General features: G+C 46.3%; 1 protein-coding gene across 1 annotated transcript in view; it reads right to left on the bottom strand.

The window, feature by feature from the left end:
• Positions 1-21,841, bottom strand: part of garnl3 (GTPase activating Rap/RanGAP domain like 3) — a 526,019-nt gene extending 504,178 nt beyond the window's left edge. The window contains exon 1 of the mRNA XM_070863382.1: positions 21,752-21,841. Coding sequence (XP_070719483.1) covers positions 21,752-21,841 — 90 coding nt within the window. The remainder of the gene's footprint in view (positions 1-21,751) is intronic.
• Between the last annotated feature and the right edge of the window lie 274 nt (positions 21,842-22,115).

Here is a 22,115-nt window from a genome sequence, read left to right as displayed (position 1 = left end):
GGTTGTGAATCTTTGGAATTCTTTACTCCAGAGAGCTGAGAAGGCTGAGTCATTGAATATATTTAAGGCGGAGACAGACAGATTTTTGAACAATAAGGGAGTCAAGGATTATGGGGAGCGGGCAGGGAAGTGGAGTTGAGGCCAGAATACATCAGCCATGATCTTATTGAATGGCGGAGCAGGCTCGAGGGACCAAATGGCCTACTCCTGCTCCTATTTCTTATGTTCTTATGGAAGGGGCCCATAAAGTGGATAATGCAAACTGGCAGATAATCAGGAGTTCCCTATATGTAGCTTGCCACAATGAGTTTTTTAAACTTCTGATTAATCTTATTTCAATCAGATATTCAAGTTCCCAGCACGCGCAGGTAAGATCTACATTTTTCCATTTTAATATGGAGATATTCAGCAAACTCCTGCTGGTCTCGAAAGCCCTACTGCTGCTGGAGCTGAACCTCAAAGCTGCGTGGATAGTATATTCTAACAGCCGCCGTCCGTCCGACAACTGCTTGTCCCGCTGGATCGGGAACCCAGAATCCGGGGGAAAAAATCCATTAAAATGCATTCGTTTACGCAAAAGAAAGTTGAAAAATTCCAAACACAAAAGCTGGAGGGTGGGGGAGGGGAGGGAAGGGTCGCAATGACCAACACCGAGCTGCCACACGATCAATCACTCAAATGGTGGTCAGGATAGCCAGAGTGGCACTCGGGGCTGCCCCGATAGTGCTGTTATCAGAGGACTCCAAGGACTGGGGACTTCCTCAAGCTGTGTGGAGGAAGGCGACAGATGGTGGACGAGTACAGTCAACAGATTGACAAGTGGTGCTCCAACTGTGCCCGGCCAGTTTACACATAGCGCAGCAAGAAAATAAGGTCACGATGCAGCTGATGAAAGCCAAAATCATACATCATCTTCCACTCTTTTTGGGACTCTGCGTCCTGCCTCTCAAAGCATGCATTGGGGGAGAGCAGTGTAATAGTCATGTTACTGGACTAGTAACCTAGAGGCATGAACTAATAATCCAGAAAACATGGGCTTGAAATGAAGCTCTGTAGCGCCCGGATTTTCCAAAGATGTGCCCAAAATGGCGTCCGCGCCACACAGCTCTGGAGCTGGCCGCTCCGGATGACATCTTGGTAAAGGCCAAACAAGAGACGTTCTTTACCCACATCTCAAGCAGGCGTTAGACCATTAACATAGATAGTTAAGGGGCCCAACGCACGCTTCTGCTCCCCCTTGCAACTTTGGTTTGCGCCTGACGCAGTGCCAATTGCCTTTGGGAAAACCAATGCTAAACAGGACGGAATTATAAAAAAGGTAAGTATTTACCATAATCACCGCCGCTCTCGGTCCCGAGATCTTCAGCCCCCGCAGCTCCCCCCCACCCCCCCCCCGATATCCTCCCCCCTCCCCCGGTCCCAACCCCCTAGCCCCCCCCACAAGAGAACTCCCAACCCCAATACTCCAGACCGCTGTGATCTTCTTCCCCGACAGCCCTCCGATCACACTCCCAGGCTCAGCCGTTCCTGCTTCAGATCCCCGCCACCCAACCCAATCACTGGGCTGAACATTTGCGCATGAACCTGTGCGGGCTCCTACCGCTGAGCCACCTACATGACCATGAGGTGCGAGGCCCAAAACCCAGGGCTCCCCTGACCGCCCCATGTGAACACGGGCTGTTAGCACTCTGCGGGTAAGGCGCCCAGAAATGGACAATACCGAATTTCTAGGCCCACGAGGCCAAATCCCACCTCAGCAGTTTGAGAATTTGACTTTCAGATTTTTTTAAAATCCTGGAAATAAAATGCTGGATTAGTAAAAGTGATTGTGAAGCTGTTGGGTTGTCATACAATCCCAACTGGTTCACCTGCTGTCCTTACCCAGTCCGGCCTATATGTGACTACAATCCTGCACCACCATGGTTGACTCTTAACTCTGAAGAGATCTAGCTAGTCACATCAAACTGCTACACAAAAGGCCCACCACCGCCTTCTCAAGGGCAAGTGATGATGGGCAATAATTGCCACCATTGTCAGCAATGCCCACATCCAGTGAATGAATTTTTTAAATGTGTGGAGTTGAGGGTACAATTCCTCACCCTGTTGGCTAAGGTTGCTTTCTGTTTTCCAAATGCAATCTTTTCCCGTTCAACAGAAAGACTTTGAAGGATCCTTTAAGTGTGGCATCCTCCTCTGAGTGTGGCTCAGTGGGTAGCACTCTCGCCTCTGAGTCAGAAAGTTGTGGGTTCAAGTCCCACTCCAGGAACTTGAGCACATAAATCTAGGCTGACACTCCTGTGCAGTGTTGAGGTAATGCTTGCACTGTCGGAGGTGCCGTCTTTTGGATGAGACAGTAAAAAGATGCCCCATCTGCCCTCTCAAGTGGACGTAAAAGATCCCATGGCACTATTTTGAAGAGGAGCAGGGGAGTTATCCCCGGTGTCCTGGCCAATATTTATCCCTCAATCAACATAAAAAAGAGATTACCTGGTCATTATCACATTGCTGTGTGTGGGAGCTTGCTGTGCACAAATTGGCTGCCGTGTTTTCCACATTCCAACAGTGAATGCACTCCAAATGTACTTCATTGGCTGTAAAGCGCTTTGAGATGTCCGGTGGTGAAAGGTGCTATATAAATGCAAGTCAGTCTTTTTTTCTTTCCAGCCTTGCTAGGTTACACTTGGAGGCTGAGTGGCAGACCAGGGTGAAATATCTGCCCATTCCCCGGGCAAGATCCTGGTGCTTTCTCCTAAGGAAGTAACTGTGGATAAATGTGACTCGAATCTGTCAAACGCCGTGAGCTGTCTCTCCTTCTCAGTCACCAGGAAGGAAAAAGACGGGCACTTTCCTTTCTGCAGTAGTCAGTCATTTACTTTGACCATGCTCTTGCCTTGATCTCAGACGCTTACCATCAGGCACCTTCAGGTCACTGTGCCACTTCCCATCATCCTTTGCATCACTCTGGCTTTTTTGAGATTGGGTTTGTCATGTATTCAACCAGCATTGTAACCCATGTATAAACTGACCTAAGTTGTACGCCGTGAGAACACTGACCACTAGGTGGGAGACACTCCTAACCTGGACCTTCAGGTATAAAAGGGGAAGCTCCACCCACCTTCATCACTTGAGTGCTAAGGAATAAAGGACAGGTCACAGACTGACCTTCTCTCAAGCATGGGCCTCGTGTGCATTTATACTGTGTAGTAAGGAAGTATCAATAGCGACAAGAAACTGGGATTTAAACCACGCGAGCATGGCCACTAGCAGAACAGACGAGAGGTACTGTGTTAAGGAATGGTTGGGACAGAGATTCAACATTGTTAAAGCAGCACACAGTTCTCCAGGCAGACAAGGGCAGTCAGGCATGCCCCAACATGTAGTCGAACCCAGAGGGGGAGTTCGACAGAGACAATGGCAAGCTGAACAGCGATTCACGCCATTGCAAGGGACAATGCGGCCAGTAATGGGGCCATCAACACCTGTTAATGGTGCACTCAAGGACAATAACAGGGGCAGTCAGGGACAATCGACTGGCAAGTTTCAAACCGCAACTCATGCTGGAGGCGTGGAGGCATACATTCAGCAGGAGTTTGCAGAGATGAGCAATATACCTGCAGAAATGGACACTGGGGGAAATCGCTGGAAGCTGAAGTTCAGCGAGTTCATGTGGAGCACGTATACAGTTCATACACCAGGACGCCACCGATAATGATGAAAGTGCTCCTCAATGGCATCCCAGTATCAATGGAGTTAGACACGGGTGCCAGCCAGTCCCTGATGGGTATCAAACAGTTCGAAAAGTTGTGGGCATCCAAGGCCAGGAGACCAAAATTATCGCCGATTGACGCACAGCTACGGACTTACACAAAGCAGATCATTCCGGTGCTAGGCAGCGCCACGGTAGTCGTGACCCACAAAGATTCGGAGAACAGGTTGCCACTCTGGATTGTCCCAGGGGACGGTCCCGCACTACTGGGGAGGAGTTGGCTTGCTGTCATGAACTGGAAATGGGGCGATGTCAATGCAATTTCCTCTGTGGAGCGAGTATCATGCTCACAGGTCCTGGACAAATTTGACTCATTATTTCAACCCGGCATTGGCACTTTCATGGGGGCCAAGGTAGTGATTCACATAAACCCGGACGCCAGACCAGTACACCACAAGGCCAGAGCGGTGCCGTATGTGATGCGGGAAAAGATAGAAGGCGAATTGGACCGCCTGTTGAGGGAAGGCATCATCTCGCCAGTCGAATTCAGTGACTGGGCGAGCCCGATTGTGCCGGTGCTCAAGGCGGATGGGTCGGTCAGGATATGTGGCGATTACAAGGCCACCATCAATCGGGTGTCACTCCAAGACCAGTACCCGCTACCGAGAGCGGAGGACCTCTTTGCGACGCTATCCGGTGGCAAACATTTTTCAAAATTGGACCTGACCTCAGCTTACATGACCCAGGAGCTGGCGAGTGAGTCGAAGAAGCTGACCACCATCACGACACACAAGGGGTTGTTTGAGTACAACAGATGTCCGTTCGGGATTCGCTCGGCCGCCGCAATCTTCCAACGAAATATGGAAAGCCTCCTCAAGTCGATTCCAGGGACGGTGGTTTTTCAGGACGACATCCTCATTACGGGTTACGATACTGAAGAACACCTCCACAACCTGGAGGAGGTGCTACGCAGACTGGACCGGGTAGGTCCGCGACTGAAAAAGGCGAAGTGCGTCTTCCTAGCTCCAGAAGAATTCCTGGGGATGAGGGTAGCAGCAGACGGGATCAGCCCTACTGCATCTAAGACGGAAGCGATCTAGAGAGCACCCAGACCCCGTAACACAACGGAGCTGCATTCGTTCCTGGGGCTCCTGAACTATTTTGGTAACTTTCTTCCCAAATTGAGCACGCTGCTAGAGCCGCGACATGTGCTCCTACGCAAAGGTCGCGAATGGGTCTGGGGGGACAGCCAGGAAAGGGCTTTTAATAGAGCACGCAATTTGTTATGTTCCAACAATCTGTTAACGCTATATGACCCATGTAAGAAACTTGTGTTAACGTGCGATGCGTCGTCCTATGGTGTCGGGTGTGTGTTGCAGCATGTCAATGCCAAGGGTCAGTTACAGCCGGTAGCTTATGCCTCCAGGAGTCTGTCCCAGGCAGAAAGGGGCTACGGGATGGTAAAAAAGGAGGCGCTCGCATATGTATATGCGGTAAAGAAAATGCACCAGTACCTGTTTGGCAGGAAATTTGAGCTAGAGACAGATCACAAACCCCTAACGTCCCTTTTGGCCGACAAAAAGGCCATAAATGCAAACGCATCGGCCCGCATACAGAGGTGGGCACTCACGTTAGCTGCCTATGACTACACAATTCGGCACAGACCCTGCACCGAAAACTGTGCCGATGCACTCCGCAGGCTCCCACTAGCCACCACTGAGGGGGCTACCGAGCATGGTGCTGAGATGGTCATGGCTGTTGAAGCTTTCGGAAGCGAAGGCTCACCCGTGACAGCCTGTCAGATTAAAGTCTGGACAAATAGAGACCCGCTATTGTCTCTAGTCAAGAAATGTGTCCTGAATGGGGACTGGGCAGCCACGTACAGGGCATGCCCTGAGAAATTTAAACCATTCACAGGCGCAAGGATGAACTCTCGATTCAGGCCGATTGCCTACTGTGGGGAAACCGCGTAGTCATGCCCCAGATGGGCAGAGAGGTGTTCATCAGAGAACTCCACAATGGGCACCCGGGCATTGTCACGATGAAGGCAATTGCCAGGTCACACATTTGGTGGTCAGGGATAGACGCAGATCTGGAACTTTGTGTTCACAGGTGCACCACGTGTGCCCAGCTAGGCCATGCGCCCAGGGAAGCCCCCCTTAGCCCCTAGCCATGGCCCGCCAAGCCTTGGTCACGCATCCATGTGGACAACGCAGGTCCTTTCATGGGGAAAATGTTTTTGGTTGTAGTAGACGCCTACTCCAAATGGATCGAGTGTGACATTTTAAATTCAAGCACATCCTCTGCCACGGTAGAAAGTCTACGGGCAATGTTCGCCGCCCACGGTCTACCGGACATCTTGGTCAGCGACAATGGCCTGTGCTTCACAAGCACTGAATTCCAGGACTTCATGGCAGGCAATGGAATTAACCATGTTAGAACGGCACCGTTCAAGCCGGCCTCAAACGGCCAGGCAGAACGAGCAGTGCAGATAATCAAACAGGGGATGCTCAGATTCCAAGGGGGTTCCCTACAAACCCGCTTATCACGCCTCCTGTTGGCCTATAGATCCCGACCACACTCGCTCACAGGGGTTCCACCCGCAGAGCTACTAATGAAAAGGACGCTCAAAACCCGATTGTCCCTTATACACCCACCATGAAAGAAATTGTCGAGAGCAGGCGCCAGTCACAATATCACTACCATGACAGGAATGCGAGGGCGCGATGTATTGATGTAAATGATCCTGTTTTTGTCCTCAACTACGCTGCAGGGCCCAAATGACTCGCAGGCACTGTGGTTGCCAAAGAGGGAAATAGGATTCTGGTAGTTAAACTTACCAATGGACAAATCTGCCGCAAACATGTGGATCAAACAAAAAGGAGGTTCAGCAACCCCATAGAAGAAGCAGAGGAAGAACACGATATAGAGTTCACTCCACCACAGGTGACCGAACACCGGAACCAAAGGGAGGAGAGCCCAGTCACTGTGGGCAGTCCGGACAGGCCTGAGGCACTGCAAACAGCAGACACTCAGGCCAGCGCCCAACAACCGGAGCCCCAACTCAGGCGCTCTACAAGGGAGCGTAAACCACCAGAGAGACTCAACCTGTGATCCCAATAAGACTTTGGGGGGGGGAGGGGATGTCATGTGTTCAACCAGCATTGTAACCCATGTATAAACTGACCTAAGTTGTACATCGTGAGAACACTGACCACTAGGTGGGAGACACTCCTAACCTGGACCTTCAGCTATAAAAGGGGAAGCTCCACCCACCTTCATCACTTGAGTGCTAAGGAATAAAGGACAGGTGACAGACTGACCTTCTCTCAAGCATGGGCCTCATGTGCATTTATACTGTGTAGTAAGGACGTATCAGGGTTTTGTTATGTATGTAAACTTTATAATAGTGCAAGACTTGCTACCGGGGGGGCGCACCTGTTGGAGACCCAAGGGTCACCTGCACACCCCACGCAAGCACGTATAAAAGGTTGTCTGCCATGCTGCTTCAGCACTCTGGAGTTTGATTAAAGAGACTAAGGTCACATCAGTTTGAGCTTACAGCATGCAGTCTTTGTGGAGTTATTCTGAACACAACAGGTTTGATTTCTTCTTTATGGCAATTTTAACCGAGCCACTTCAATGCTTCCTTGTCGTCGCTAAGTGGCTTCTGCTGTCCTTCATTTCCTGTTAATAATGAATTATTTCACTGGAGCATAAAACTTCTGCTCACTGAAATGCAGCTTACACCTTGTTGTCATATAAAAAGCAGTGGAAAATAAGTTACACTTGTGAACAAAGGCTAAATAGGTCATTTCCGCTTATTAATCTATTTAACTGGTCTTTATATTTACAGACAATCAGAGAGCTGGTCACTGTTTAATACTTGCTTCTCCTGCCCTGTTCTCGGGCCTCCCCGTACCATAAGGTGCCATTAGCTGAGGGGGCAGATGGATAAACAACCAGCTCACTAACCTCCGGCAAGGTCACTCGGAGCTCAGCTGCTCGGTACACAAGAGCAAACTGGGTTGTCTCTCCTGCCGATCTTCCTACCCGAGAGAAATGGCCTCTACCCACCTTCTACTCTTGGTAGCAAGACTGAAACCAAAAACTGAGAGGATCATGCACACGGACCCACAACTCAATGACAGAATACACTGTCCTATCACACCCACCCTGCTCCATTAACACAATGCACAAACCCACTGTACCCCATTGAGACAATGCACGAACCCACTGTACCCCACTGACTCAATGCATGCACCCACTGTACCCCATTGACTCAATGCATGAACCCACTGTACCCCATTGACTCAATGCATGAACATACTGTACCCCACTGACTCAATGCATGCACCCACTGCACCCCATTGAGACAATGCATGAACCCACTGTATCCCATTGAGACAATGCATGAACCCACTGTACCCCATTGACTCAATGCACAAACCCACTGCACCCCATTGAGACAATGCATTAACCTACTGTACCCCATTGACTCAATGCACAAACCCACTGTACCCCATTGAGACAATGCATGAACCCACTGTACCCCATTGAGACAATGCATTAACCTACTGTACCCCATTGACTCAATGCACAAACCCACTGTACCCCATTGAGACAATGCATGAACCCACTGTACCCCATTGAGACAATGCATTAACCTACTGTACCCCATTGACTCAATGCACAAACCCACTGTACCCCATTGAGACAATGCATGAACCCACTGTACCCCATTGAGACAATGCATTAACCTACTGTACCCCATTGACTCAATGCACAAACCCACTGTACCCCATTGAGACAATGCATGAACCTACTGTACCCCATTGACTCAATGCACAAACCCACTGCACCACTCTGCTCCATTGATACAATATATCATGCCACACCACCATGCTCCACTGGTACTATGCAGCACCCCGCTGCACCACTCTGATCCACTGGCACAATGTACCATGCCCTCACACCACCCTACCACCACCCCTCAATAGCAGGTTGCATTTTCTGGCAGCTTTCCAGGAGGCCAGACTGCCAGTACCGCCTGCGCTCTCTCGGCCGGCAGCCTTACCTTTGGGCACCGATGTTACCGGCAGGTTTCCAGCGTTTCCTAATTTCTAGGCCTAAGTTTTGGAACCAGTCTAAAGGCTGCTCTGTAACTACCCAACCCAGGAAACCATGTTACAGTCTGGAGATGCAGCATTTCCCCCTTACACTTTGAATAAGATGTATTCTCTCTAAAGCGGGGTGGGGGGGGAGGGGGTGACCAATCTTTCAAAGCTCGAGAGCCGAGAAAAGAAAATTCCATCTGACATGGAGCTGCAAGCATGATGGTCCTGTCACAGGACACTTTGGATCCTGGGTTTCTCCAAAAACAGAACCCCTCCACCCCTGCACCCCCCTCACCCTCTGCCCAGCCAACTCTACAGAGGTTGGTATGTTTGTGTGAGGCACATCATTGTCAGTGCAAGATCCATGTATCTGCAGTCCACGACACTCCACTGCAGTCGGAGTGCCTTAAATTACATATACCATCAAGTACACCAGCACGGATATTATCAGTGTCACCTGTGGGACCTTGTTGTATTTTTTTTTGCTCGGTAAAGTTCCGACAACAAAATTCCAGCCTTCAGGTTTTTATTTTTGTTTAATGGTTATTAGTTTTCAAAAATTGCATTAATCCCAGCAGCATAAGGGTCAAAATGTTGAAAAGTAATGAAATACCCTGCTAATAGCTTACTGCAACTATAGAGAAATACTTTTGCATTGAACAAGGTGCAGTCAGGCATGCAAGCTCTGACAGGCTCGGTGTCTTACTATTTCTTGAAATCTGCTTTCTGCTCTGGGCAGGAACAAGAACTCTGGAATCTGAGTGTCAGTCGGAACAGATCTACACCTGGATTTTACATGTTCGAGCCAGAAAAAACGTACACGTTCACGGACAGAGAAATCAGAATAAGGGTCGCAGTCTTTATGGTCGGACATTTCTACCTTGGCACAACTCAATGCCAACATTTTTAAAACACTTTGAGACACATTCTAGACCATGAAGGAGAGACCGCAGCTCAGCAACAATTAAGATACTCATTGGGTTGACCCTCCATCATTTGATCCCATTTAGCGTCTCATCTCTATTTCAAGGAGAACTCACTCTTACATTTGCATCAGAGCAAGACATCAGCAGTTCGTATCTTGATGGGTTTTTTTTTTAAATTAAAAGCCCCATACATTATTCTGCAGCCTGTTTCACTTCATTCCTCTCATAAAATCCAATTAAACATCACTTGGCATCTCAGAGAATTTCCGGGTTATTAAGTCAGAAACGCCGCAGACCTTTATCAGCAGCAAGTCAAATATAGCGAAGTTATGTCACCTTGACTTTGCTCCACAGCAAAATCCCCAGGCTTAACTCATTGGTTGTGCCGCCCCCTTTATCACATCGCCGACTCCTCACCGCTCTGCAGAAAATGCCACCGGCTCCAGTCCCCATTAAGCCCTGCTCTCTGCTAAGCACCCATCCTGCCCCTCATGAAAACTCTGCCCCCACAAGAAAATGGTACTTCCCCCCACCCTCACCCCTGAGGGCAGCACCTGTGACTGCTGCAATGGACCAGTTACAGAGCTGCCCCACTGTCAAACTTTGTTGAAAAGTCAAACAGCCACACTTGAGCTAGAGCAGCCAGATGCTGTCCATCACCGTCCTACATTATCCTTCCCCTTTAAGTTAAGTTGGCGGTAGATCGACAAGCAAATAGACAACCATATCCAGTTTGGCACCAACTGCACATTAACCACCACAGACAAGGCAATCCCACCCTTTCCATTAAACATACATTTTGGCCTCGTCCCACAAATTAAAGAGGGTTCATACATTGTGTTGAGTACTAGGAATTTGCACAAGCTGAGCACATCATTCTTTGCTGTTATAAATTGTTCTACTCTGCAATCTTCTTCATTTGGTATTTTTACGGGAGCGTTTGTAATGGGCATTTTACTGAGAACTTGGATAAAACATAAATGACATCTGGCATAATTATTTTTAAGGAGCCACTTTCACATACAAAATCCAACTGAAGCAGGGCCACGATGACCTAAACAGCCACTTCAGCTTGTGTAGAATGAGAACTTTCTCAGCCGCTTCACCCCCCCACCCCCCACCGCCCCTCTCACCAACTGGTTTGTTTTGTTCAAGATTCTCAGTTTGGAGAGAGCAGCTGTAACTCAAACCTCTGCAGTGAATGGAAACACAACGCCGACAGACAAAAACAGTCGTTTTATGGAGTACGCTCTGCCTATATTCTTTGTGGTTCTGCTTTGAAAGGTTGCAGTGAGCATTTAGTAGTTTGGTGCAAAAAATGATGGGTAATTTAATGATGAGAACTTCTGAATTCATTCACTTTAACAAGCCAGTTTTGTTTGTTTTAATACCTTTGGTCACTTTTGTATATTCAATTACAATCCAAACATATAGATATACAATACTGGAAATACAATCACACAACATTGAAGCTACGTTAGCATAACACACAATGGCAGAAGGACCCGATCAATTACCCTATTCAAACATAAACCGTAATAAAGCAAAAACAAAAACCGCACACAACACTGCACGCATTCGATTAAAGAGGAGATGGCACGGTCAGGTAGTGGCAGCAGTCTGAAATGGCTGCTACTGATCAGCCTCGTGTATGATAAAGTACTGTTCTTGTATGTAATTACCCAATACCCCTTCCTTGCATTCTTTAAACTTCACCAAAGTTGGTGATTACACGTTAGTATCCTTTGACAGGCTTCGAGCTCATATTTCCTCAAAGACATTCCTTCAACCGTGTACCAACATTTACTCATCCAAGGCGCCAGAAACAGCCAAAAGCCAAAAGGCAGAATCGGACCCTAATAATTGTGCCTGCACTACATAATATTTAAGTTGCATCAGTGCTTATTAATACACTTCACATTTGGTTCCCATAATCTCGTCATTTTCTTTACCATATCAGGTTCCGTATTAACTGGCCACCCTCCAAATTGAGAGGCCTTTTATTAATCAAAGCTGCTGAATTTTTCTGGCTGATCTGAATAGTGTCTCGGTCATGTTCTTTTCTCCTGGACCCACCACTTCCTTGCAGGATAGCCTCAAAATGTAGAAAGTGCCCCATCTAGGATATCAGACAAACCCACAACTGGCTCATCCAGGATGTTTACCATCCCCAGTTGACTTGAAGCAGCTATAGCTTTCCCTTTTCAAAAGTGAACTCATTATTTAACAAGGCAAGAGAAGGAGCGGCTCGTCCCCACCTCTCCCAAACGGTAAACCGTGTTGGGGCAATTTTGTGGAGCCCATTAGGTGCGTCATACAATGAATGTAATATTTTGAATTGCATTTTTCCCCCTGCTGCAAGTCGTAAATTGTGACTCAAATATCCTCCCACTTTCGCACCATTAAGAGCCTGTTCTCATTCAATTATTTTCTCTTCTCCCCGCCTCCCGTGGTATTCGCTGAGTCCAAGCAAAACCCAACTAATAAGCGCTGTTTCTGGCTGGCAACTTTCTCTACCCTTAGCTCACAAAGGATTTATTCAGCATTTATTGTAACAAAATACGGCAGGTTGAAGTTATGTACAATTACAATATCTTAATGAGAGAGTGGTCCCAACCTGTGTAATTCCAGGCACAAGAACAAATATTATCCCAAACAAAAGAACATACAGCAACTTATATTTTCTCGGCAAATGTCAGCAGCCTGCCCTTTGTGCCCCGCCTTGCCTTCTAACTCGGGAGCTGATGAGCAGCAAATTGGTTTGGGAGCAAGGTGGAGAAAGAAGCTGAAAGTAAAAAGAGTGAAGGGCAATCACACAGGACAGCGAGGGAAGGGGGGGAATGAGAGAAAGAAGAAAGAGCGGGAGGAAAACAGCAACAAACGGAAAGAAGAATTAGAACGTAAAGGAAAGAAATTAATTATCCCAGCATAAAGCTACTCAGAAAACCTTGCGTGCACTTTAATGTGAACACACAAAGTATGGTAACGGTTACATTTCTTTCCATAGGCTTTGTTTAGCATGTTTGTACGCATGACAGAATAGAACATAAGAAAAAGGAGCAGGAGTGGGCCACTCAGCCCATTGAGTCTGCGTCAACCCCTCAACTCCACCTTCCCGCACAATCCCCATATCCCTCGATTCCCTCAGTATCCAAAAGTCTATCGATCTCGGTCTTGAATATACTCAATGACTGAGCATCCACAGCCCTCTAGGGTAGAGAATTCCAAAAATTCACCACCCTCTGAGTGAAGAAATTTCTCCTCATCTCAGTCCTAAATGGCCGACCCCTTGTTCTGAGACTGTGACCCCTGGTTCTAGACTCCCCAGCCAGGGGGAAACATCCTCCCAGCATCTACCCTGTCAACCTCTTAAAATTTTTTATATGTTTCAATGAGATCACCTCTCATTCTTCAAAACTCTAGAGAATATAGGCCTAGTCTACTCAATCTTTCCTCACAGTACAATGCCCCTATCCCTGGAATCAGTCTGGTGAACCTTTGGTGCACTCCCTCTTTGGCAAGTATATCCTTCCTTGGGTAAGGAGACCAAAACTGTACAATTAGAACACAAATAGGAAATGCAGAAAAACACATGAAAAAAATTGCCATATGGGAAAAGTCTGATCAGAATATGGAAGCAATGATGATATTGAAAATAAATGAAGTTACCCCACTATGAAACATAAACCATAACAAAATCAAAGAATAGCATGCAATGGAAATTGCTCACGCTGTATCTAATCATAGAGGAGACAGTGCTTAATAGAATGAGACATCTGCTGCATGCTCTGCCTCAAAGTGAATTTGGAAAGTTTGTTGAAATTTTCAATTGTATTCCAGTTGTCTCCAAATCAGGTGCTTGGGTATGATAATACTATGGTCAGCAGTTGGTGCAGGAGGGCAACAGCAGCGAAGAGGGACATCATCGAGGTCCAGGTCGGTGAGCGTGGGCAGATACAGCAGGAGCAGCGAGGTCATGCCGAAGGAGAGGCGCGAGTTCAGGGCCCAGAAGATGTGAGGGTCCAGGGGCAGCACGGCCCAGCCCACACTGCGCTATCTGTGCGCACTCTAGGTCCGTGCAGCAGAGCTGGTCTCCAGTTGTCTTGGTTAATCCTTGCCACTGGACCAAGACTTAGCTCTGTCAAGCCCGTGTGGTGGCTGGTGTGCAACGGCCACCCCACGTTAAAAAAAATCCACGCACAGGCATCTTCCACCCTTCAGGATGCAGTTCAGGACCTGGAATATTAGGTCCTTCATTGAAACACCTGTGAACTCATCCTTTTTTTGGCGTGGAAGCAAGTCATCCTCGCTTCGAGGGACTGCCTATGATGATGATGACTGTGGTCACAGCACTGGACCAGCAAACCAGAAGTCAAAGAGTTCAGAGCCCAGCACATTAAATCAAGAAATGCAACTCAATAAATCTGGTAATTAAAATATAACCATGGAAGCTGCCGGATTAGCTTAAAAGCCCAAAAGGTTCAGTAATGTCCTTCAGAGAAGGCAACTTTGTATCCCTTACCTGCTCTGGTCTACACACAGCAGTCCCAGACTATGTGATTAACTCCTGTCTTTCGGTTGAGGCGTTAACCAGAGGGCCCCGTCTGCTCTCTCAGGTGGATGTAAAAGATCCCATGGCCACTATTTCGAAGAAGAGCAGGGGAGTTTACCCAGGGGAGTCCTGGCCAATACTTAGTCCTCAATCAACATCACTAAAAATAGATTATCTGGTCATTATGACATTGTTGATTGTGGGAGCTTGCTGTGCAAAAATTGGCTGCCACGTTTTCTATATTACAACAGTGACTACACTTCAAGAAGTACTTCATTGGCTGTAAAGCGCTTTGGGATGTCCTAAGGTTGTAAAAGGTGCTATATAAATGCAAGTCTTTCTTTCTTAATGCTGTCTGAAGTGGCCAAGCAAGCCAATCAGCTATAAAAGCAATCACCATAGCAACTGGGGATGGGCAATAAGTATAGATTCCCAAGAGCAGACTGAAAAGAAAATGACTCAATTTTCCAGAGTCAGTGACCAGTGAGCTTTTATCCAGCGCTGTTTATCTATATGTTTAACACACCTATATAACCTTCAAGCTTCATCCACACTGATGACAACCTCAAATTCTTCTTTTATTTCGCTTCACTGCGATTTTGTTTCCCCCCCTTCAAGACTAGGTGGGGAAAATGAGATCTCAATGGCCTTAGGCATTACAGAGTTTGCGAGTTTATAGATACTTTTCATGTTCCGGAGATATAATTTTCAGAGGTTTCAAACAAGGGATCTTCCGATGCAGCTACACCATGTAGATCTTTCCACAGGCTGCCTGGTCTTTGAACAGCTGTAACATCAATAATATTTAATATCTAGGCCCCTTTGATATCTGTGATACATCTACTTTAAAGCGGGTAGAAAGCTTTTCCACTGTCACTCACCTACAATACAGAAGATAAGTTCAAGGGCTGCAGCACGTCAGCAAAATAGATAGCTGCTATATTAGCACTTCGATATACTCACACCTTTACAAACAGGCAGAAGTTTGAGGTGTCCCAACAGATCTTATTACAAATATATGTTTATATACTCATTCTAATTTATCATCCTTAAATGTTGATCGCTGTAATCTCTAACATTCCTCCAGGGAGCAAAATAAGGAATCCTACCCCATCCAGACAACAACAACAACTTGTATTTATATAGCGCCTTTAACGTAGTGAAACGTCCCAAGGCGCTTCACAGAAGTATTATGAGATAAAAAATTTGAACCAAGTCACATAATTAGAAATTAGCGCAGGTGACCCGAAGCTTGATAAAAGAGGTAGGTTTTAAGGAGCATCTTGAAGGCGGAAAGAGAGGTAGAGAGGTGGAGAGGTTTAGGGAGGGAGTTCCAGAGCTTAGGGCCTCGGCAACAGAAAGCACGGCCACCAATGGTTGAGCGATTATAATCAGGGATGCTCAAGAGGGCAGAATTAGAGGAGCGCAGACATCTCGGAGGGGATTGTGGGGCTGGAGGTGATTACAGAGATAGGGAGGGGCAAGGCCATGGAGGGATTTGAAAATAAGGATCAGAATTTTGAAATCAAGGCATTGCTTAACCGGAAGCCAATTTAGGTCAGCGAACACAGGGGTGATGGGTGAGCAGGACTTGGTGCAAATTAGGACACGGGCTGCCGAGTTTTGGAACACCTCTCATTTAAATAGGGTAGAATGTGAGAGGCCAGCCAGGAGTGCGTTGGAATAGTCAAGTCTAGAGCTAACAAAGGCATGGATGAGGACTTCAGCAGCGGATGAGCTGAGGCAAGGGCGCAGATGGGCGATGTTACGGAGGTGTAAATAGGCGCTCTTAGTTATGCTGCAGATAGGTGGTCGGAAGCTCATTTCAGGGTCAAATACGGAACCAAGGTTGCGAAGAGTCTGGTTTAGCCTCAGACAGAAATTGTGGGAAAGGGATGGAGTCAGGCAGGAAGGTAACTGCATTTATACAAGGACGTGAACTTCAAGACCCTTAGCAGCAACTTATCCATTATACTGGAGTTAAAGCTGTAATTAATCAAAATCCTTACACATACTGCACCGTAGGTTGGCTTATGATACAAGGTGAAGTAACAACTGGGAAACAGCAATACACTGCGATAGCTGGTAAATTTACACACCTACACATATTACTCCAGTTCTCAGTTTTAAATAAATGTTTGTAACCATTTTGTTTAAAATTAAACCAAAGACTGAAAAGGAGATTAAAAAAAATACTGCACAAAAGTTATCGTACATCACTTAATAAAATAACTTGCTCTGGAAAAAGAACTTTGTAGAGAATTTAGGTTTATAAAATGTAGGGTTTTATTCCGCCTTCCTATTCTCTACCTTTCATTCAGCCAAATATTCTTGGCCTGCAAATATTTTTACACTAATACAAATCTAAATGTACTAAATGTCAAAAAGGGCATTCATGTCAAAAATGCACCAGATTTTGTTCTGACAATTTACAGTGCAAAACTGAAATCTGCTTTGAAATAATTCAATTTGTTCAGTTCTGTATTAAATAATTACACGCAATTTGCTGACATATCCTTTCATTGAAAAAGGTTAGAAAGGTTCTGTCCCATCACGTGAACCCACCTCTATACACAAGTCACAGTGCAGGTATGAGGATTGAGAATGGGTTCGATCTATGGCTTGTCAAAGCCAACTTTCATGGCTGGCTGGCTGCAAACCATTTAGAGCTGTATTTTCTCTCAATAACTCCTTTTTTTAGTCAAAATATAATCTTATTTCGAGTCACTCGTGATCCACTGATAAAATGGCACAATTTATCATTTTCATCCATGATGAGAATGCCAAAAATAAAATCAATCATAACACACCGTCTCCATGTATAGAAACAGTGAAAGGTTTATAAAGCTCCTGTGCAGTACACGTTACTTTGCAAAATGACTGCACATAAACTGAAAAGCCCAAATTTACTTACAAGACCTTGCATGTAGCCACGAACATTTGGTTTATTAAAATGTGTCACATTGTAATGTATCGCCTCTTTAAGCATGTTGAATTGTTTCAATGCGTCAATGCCACATTGCCAGAAGAAATTTCCAATTCAAACACAAAAGAGGTGCCCGAAGGGTTAATTTCTGGATAGAAAACCTTGATCTGAAATCAAGTGGATTGTTAATTTCTGTAGTGAGCAATAATTAAGAGGGGGAAGTTATTTCGATATAATGAAGCATAAACTTTTTTGCTAAAATTCCCAGCCTGTGGAAGGATATATTGATGTTTTTCCTTTCTTCTAAATCGATTCAACATCAGACTCAGTTTATCTAAGTGGAATCTAGAGATTCCTCTATATAAAAAAAGTAGCACTGAAGCATGGAAGCAACTGTACATTATCGAGGAGATCTTCTCAATGGTCAAATTCTCCTATTGCTCCAGGATTAATGTGGAGAAACTGTAACTAAAGTTAACAGGGTATTGCGATGTACTCATAGAACACAATCTATATGAATTTAAGGGGAAGCTCGATAATTATATGAGGGAGGAGGGAATAGAAGATTATGCTGTTAGAGTTAGATGAGAAACGATAGGAGGAGGCTTGACTGGAGGATAAACGCCAGCATGGACTGGTTGGACCAAATGGCCTGTTTTTAACGCCGTATATTCTATCCTCCAAGTCAAGAACAACCCTTAAATCCTTTTCTCTATGGCAAACTGCCACCTCAGCCCCCTTTCCCTCTCCCCTTCCAGTCTCGCCTCTAACACCAAGTGTGAGGAGCTTCTGGATTTCTTCACCTCAAAGGCAGAGACTATCTGCAGGATGTCCCCAGTTGCCCTTTGCTCCCCTGCTCTCCATCTGACATTGTCATGGATGAGTCTGAACTCACGTTGGGAAGGCCAAACTCCCTGCCATAAATTCCACACATTATTACTGACTCCATGTCCCTCCATGGCTGCTCGCTCAGTTTGAATCATACTGCACGCAATCTCACCATTCTGTTCAACCGTGAGCAAACCTTCAAACTGCCCATCATATGCATTACCAAAACCACTTAATTCAGCCTCTGCAACATTCTCCACCTCTGCCTCAAACTCAATTCCAAACTTTTATCACCTCTGAACTCAACTTCTCTAGAACTTACTTGCTGGACTCCTGAACTGCATCCTCCATAAACTCCTGGTTGTCTAAAGCTCTGCTGTCAGAATCCTCTCCCATGTCAAGTCGCACTTACCGATCACTCCCTTCCTCTGGCCTCCCTGTCTCCTAAATTCCCTAGTGCCTTGTTCTATATTTCCTCTGCAACCTTCTTCAGTCTTACATCTCCTCTTGTAACCTCTGACCCGGGCCTCCTGTACATCCTTCCCCCCGCAACCGTGTCCTTTACTTTGCCTTCGATGACAGACCCTTCCACTGCCATGGTCCGATTCCTTGCAACTCCCTCCCCTCCGGCTTTCCTACCTTGGAAAGCACATCTCTCGGACCTAGCTTTCGATCACCGCTCCTCATCCTAACGCAAAGACTCAGTGCCTGCTCCTTTCCTCCTCTGGGGCATTGCTGTTAGTTAAAGGTGGTTTATAAATGCAACATGGTATTGTTTCGTTGCTGTATAACCCAATTTAATAAACTAAGGGGCCGTAATTCAGGCACGCCAGGAAGCTGGTGCACCCACGTTGTTGTACCTTTTCTTACCACCGGGTGCGATGAGGTGACCTTCCGAGCGATTTTCTCCACTTTAAACTTTTTTCCTCGTTGGACCGGAAGTCGGTCATAGTGGGGGCGGAAATGCAGCAGTAAGTCCTGGCGAGGAGTGGAAGTTGAGGCGGGACCGAGTCTCCGTCGCTGTCACTCAGCGGCGGAGTGGAGATGGCATCACTGCGCGTGTACGTCATCATGTCTCTCCCCTTCACTTAAAGGGGAGAGCGTTCGGCACTCAGAAATATCGGTCCACTGGGCCACCAGGGAGGGTTTCGGCTGCGCCAGCACCCAAGAGGGGTTGCAAGGCTGCCTGTTGGCGGCCTGGTCAAACCCAGGGCCATAATTGGCCAGCCGATCGGGAAGTCAGCTGGCAAAAATAAAAACATGGTGGTCGCGGCAGTGGGCCCTCCCCTTGCAAGGCCGCCGCACTACCGTGGCTCACACACACAGGACAAGGTGCACCGACAGAAAAAGCTGTCGGGGGCTCCGTGCAGCGGCTCGTGCATTTTTTAAATACAATTTGGGGCAGAATGCAATGGAGGTGCAGGAATGCGGCGGTGTGTGCTTTGACGACGTGCTTGCGGCAGTCGGCAGCCGCGGGGCAAAAATGGGGACAGGCTGAAATATCCATGAGCTGAATTTGGGTCGGGACGGCCAATGGACTGCAACGCGGTGGACACTCAATTCCGTTGCATGGCTGCCACAAAACGGCGGTAACGGGCCTTATCCAGACCCTGAATTTCGGCCCTCAATGTTTTGACACTGCGGCCCAAGTATCTTTTTGACAGTGGTTGGGTGTCACAGCCCTGTAATGGAGCCACAGTGTAGAGAGTGAGGAGGAGTGTAAAGCAGGTGAATGGACAGGATTGGGGCAAATAGATAATTTCCACTGAGAGCATTCACTTCTGTCACTGTGGTGCTACCTCCAAATCTTCCCATTCATTTCGCTAAATTATGCCATGTATGACACACAGTTAAATGATCATTTTCCCTCTATATTAGTACCCTGTAACGTAGTGTCAGCCATGGCTCAGTGGGTAGCACCCTTGCCTCCAAGTCAGAAGGTTGTGGATTCAAGTCCCGCTCCAGAGACTTGAGCACAAAAATCTAGGCTGATACTCCCAGTGCAGTACTGAGGGAGTACTGCACTGTCAGAGATGCCATCTTCTGGATGAGATGTTAAACTGAGGCCCCGTCTGCTCTCTGTGGTGGACAAAGAAATCCCACGGCACTATTTCGAAGTAGAGCAGGGAGTTATCCCTGGTGCCAATATTTATCCCTCATCCAACATCACAAACAGCTTACCTGGTCATTATCACACCGCTGTTTGTGGGAGCTTACTGTGCGCAAATTGTCTGCTGCGATTCCAACAGTGACTACACGCCAAAAGTACGTAATTAGCTGTAAAGCGCTTTGGGGCATCTGGTGGTCGTATATCGAATAAAGGTGCTATATAAATGTAAGTCTTTCTTTCTTTCATTAATTGATCATCATTGGCTTTTACCAAGGCCTAGGCAAGAAAACAGCAGCTTTTTTTTCCCTTTTTGTTAATTTGCCTGAATCCACTTTTGAATAGGTGCACCGCTCAGAGCAGAACCCATCCCACTGGTCCTTTCTCCTGCTGATGCACTGTTCTTGATGCATGTCCACAAAAATTAGCAAAGGGGAAAATAGAACCCTCACATTTTACAAGAAAGATTACGCTCAATTCATCCTCTGTCTATAATCACTGTAATTTATAGCACGATATGATGCTGCAGCACTGAAGCTACTAAATCTAAAACCTTTCATTGGACTACTACTTCAAAAACATATCTTTCCCTGCATTTTATTCCATGTTTCTTATTTATATGTATTTAATCCTCAAAATTGTTAGTTATATGTATTTAATCCTTAAAATATAACAACACAGTTGTCTGTAACGATGCAGGAAAGACACGTGATTGAATCCTAAGGAAGAGCAGTATCATATACGTTCTGCTCCTCATGTTGTGCCTTCCTTTGTTATGTCCCACAAAATAATGGACTGGCGTTATTTTTTTTTTATTCGTTCCTGGGATGTGAGCGTCGCTGGCAAGGCCGGCATTTATTGACCATCCCTAATTGCCCTTTAGAAGGTGGTGGTGAGCCACCGCCTTGAACCGCTGCAATCCGTGTGGTGAAGGTGCTCCCACAGTGCTGTTGGGGAGGGAGTTCCAGGATTTTGACCAGGGGACGATGAAGGAAGGATGATGTGCTTCCAAGTCAGGATGGTGTGTGACTATTTAGCAACATCTTTCAACTAGCGCTCTGAAAGCACTGTTCAAATTAAAATGCGATGCAAATGGTTAATAACGCATGGCCAGTCTATATGAAAATCCGTGGGTTTGTAAAACATTGAAAAGGATGCAAAGTATATTGCACTTTGCTTATCTGCCTTGCGGCCTGTAATACATCATGTGTATTTCACGACTTCTAGTCAACTGTTTACATCTAGCACTGAATTTATAGGTTACAACAGCAAAGACCGACTGATTAATACCTGAATCCAAAGATCATACTTCAACATGATAATCCATCTAGGACTTGCAAATTCACATGAATTGTTGGTGTTATTGTTTCGCACCCATAAAACCAAAATATATTAATTGAAAATTGTTTGCTATGCGAGTGTCTCATTTTGCCTGAAATTAATCTTTAGGTTGTTATTTCCAGATTGCATTGGAGAAAAGTTACTTTTGCAGGTTTGTTAAAGTTAACAGTGGGAAATGAAACAGTATTTGGTCACAGGAACCTTTCCATCCCTTTTTTTCCCCCTCTTAATCAAACCCCCTCACTTACCAGCTCCACAGAACCATAGTGCTTCCTGCTGAACTCCCCACGGCGACAGCCCAGGTCTTCGGAGGCAGAGCTGGAAGAGAAACGCTTCATCAGTGAACATAGCCAACGCCACAAGGCTTTTCGCGCAGAACAGCTCTTGGCCTGCTGGTACAGCTCAACTAGTTCACTCATGCCATTGCTTCTAAAACACTCTTCCTGCCAGCAGCATCAGTTGCTGCCTGGTACAGCATAATTAACCCCCAGAAAACGAAAGAGTCTGGAATGCATGAGCCTTTCGATGGAAAACAGTGATTCAATTAAATATTATGTCATTATGAGATCGATAAAAGTTTCAAAGCATACTGCTCAATGGTAATTACATTTG

The sequence above is a fragment of the Pristiophorus japonicus genome, chromosome 20 (assembly GCF_044704955.1).
Source record: "Pristiophorus japonicus isolate sPriJap1 chromosome 20, sPriJap1.hap1, whole genome shotgun sequence".
Classification (NCBI taxonomy): Eukaryota; Metazoa; Chordata; class Chondrichthyes; family Pristiophoridae; genus Pristiophorus; species Pristiophorus japonicus.
Note: the sequence above shows the minus strand (reverse complement) of the source record. Positions and strands in the feature narration are given on the sequence as shown.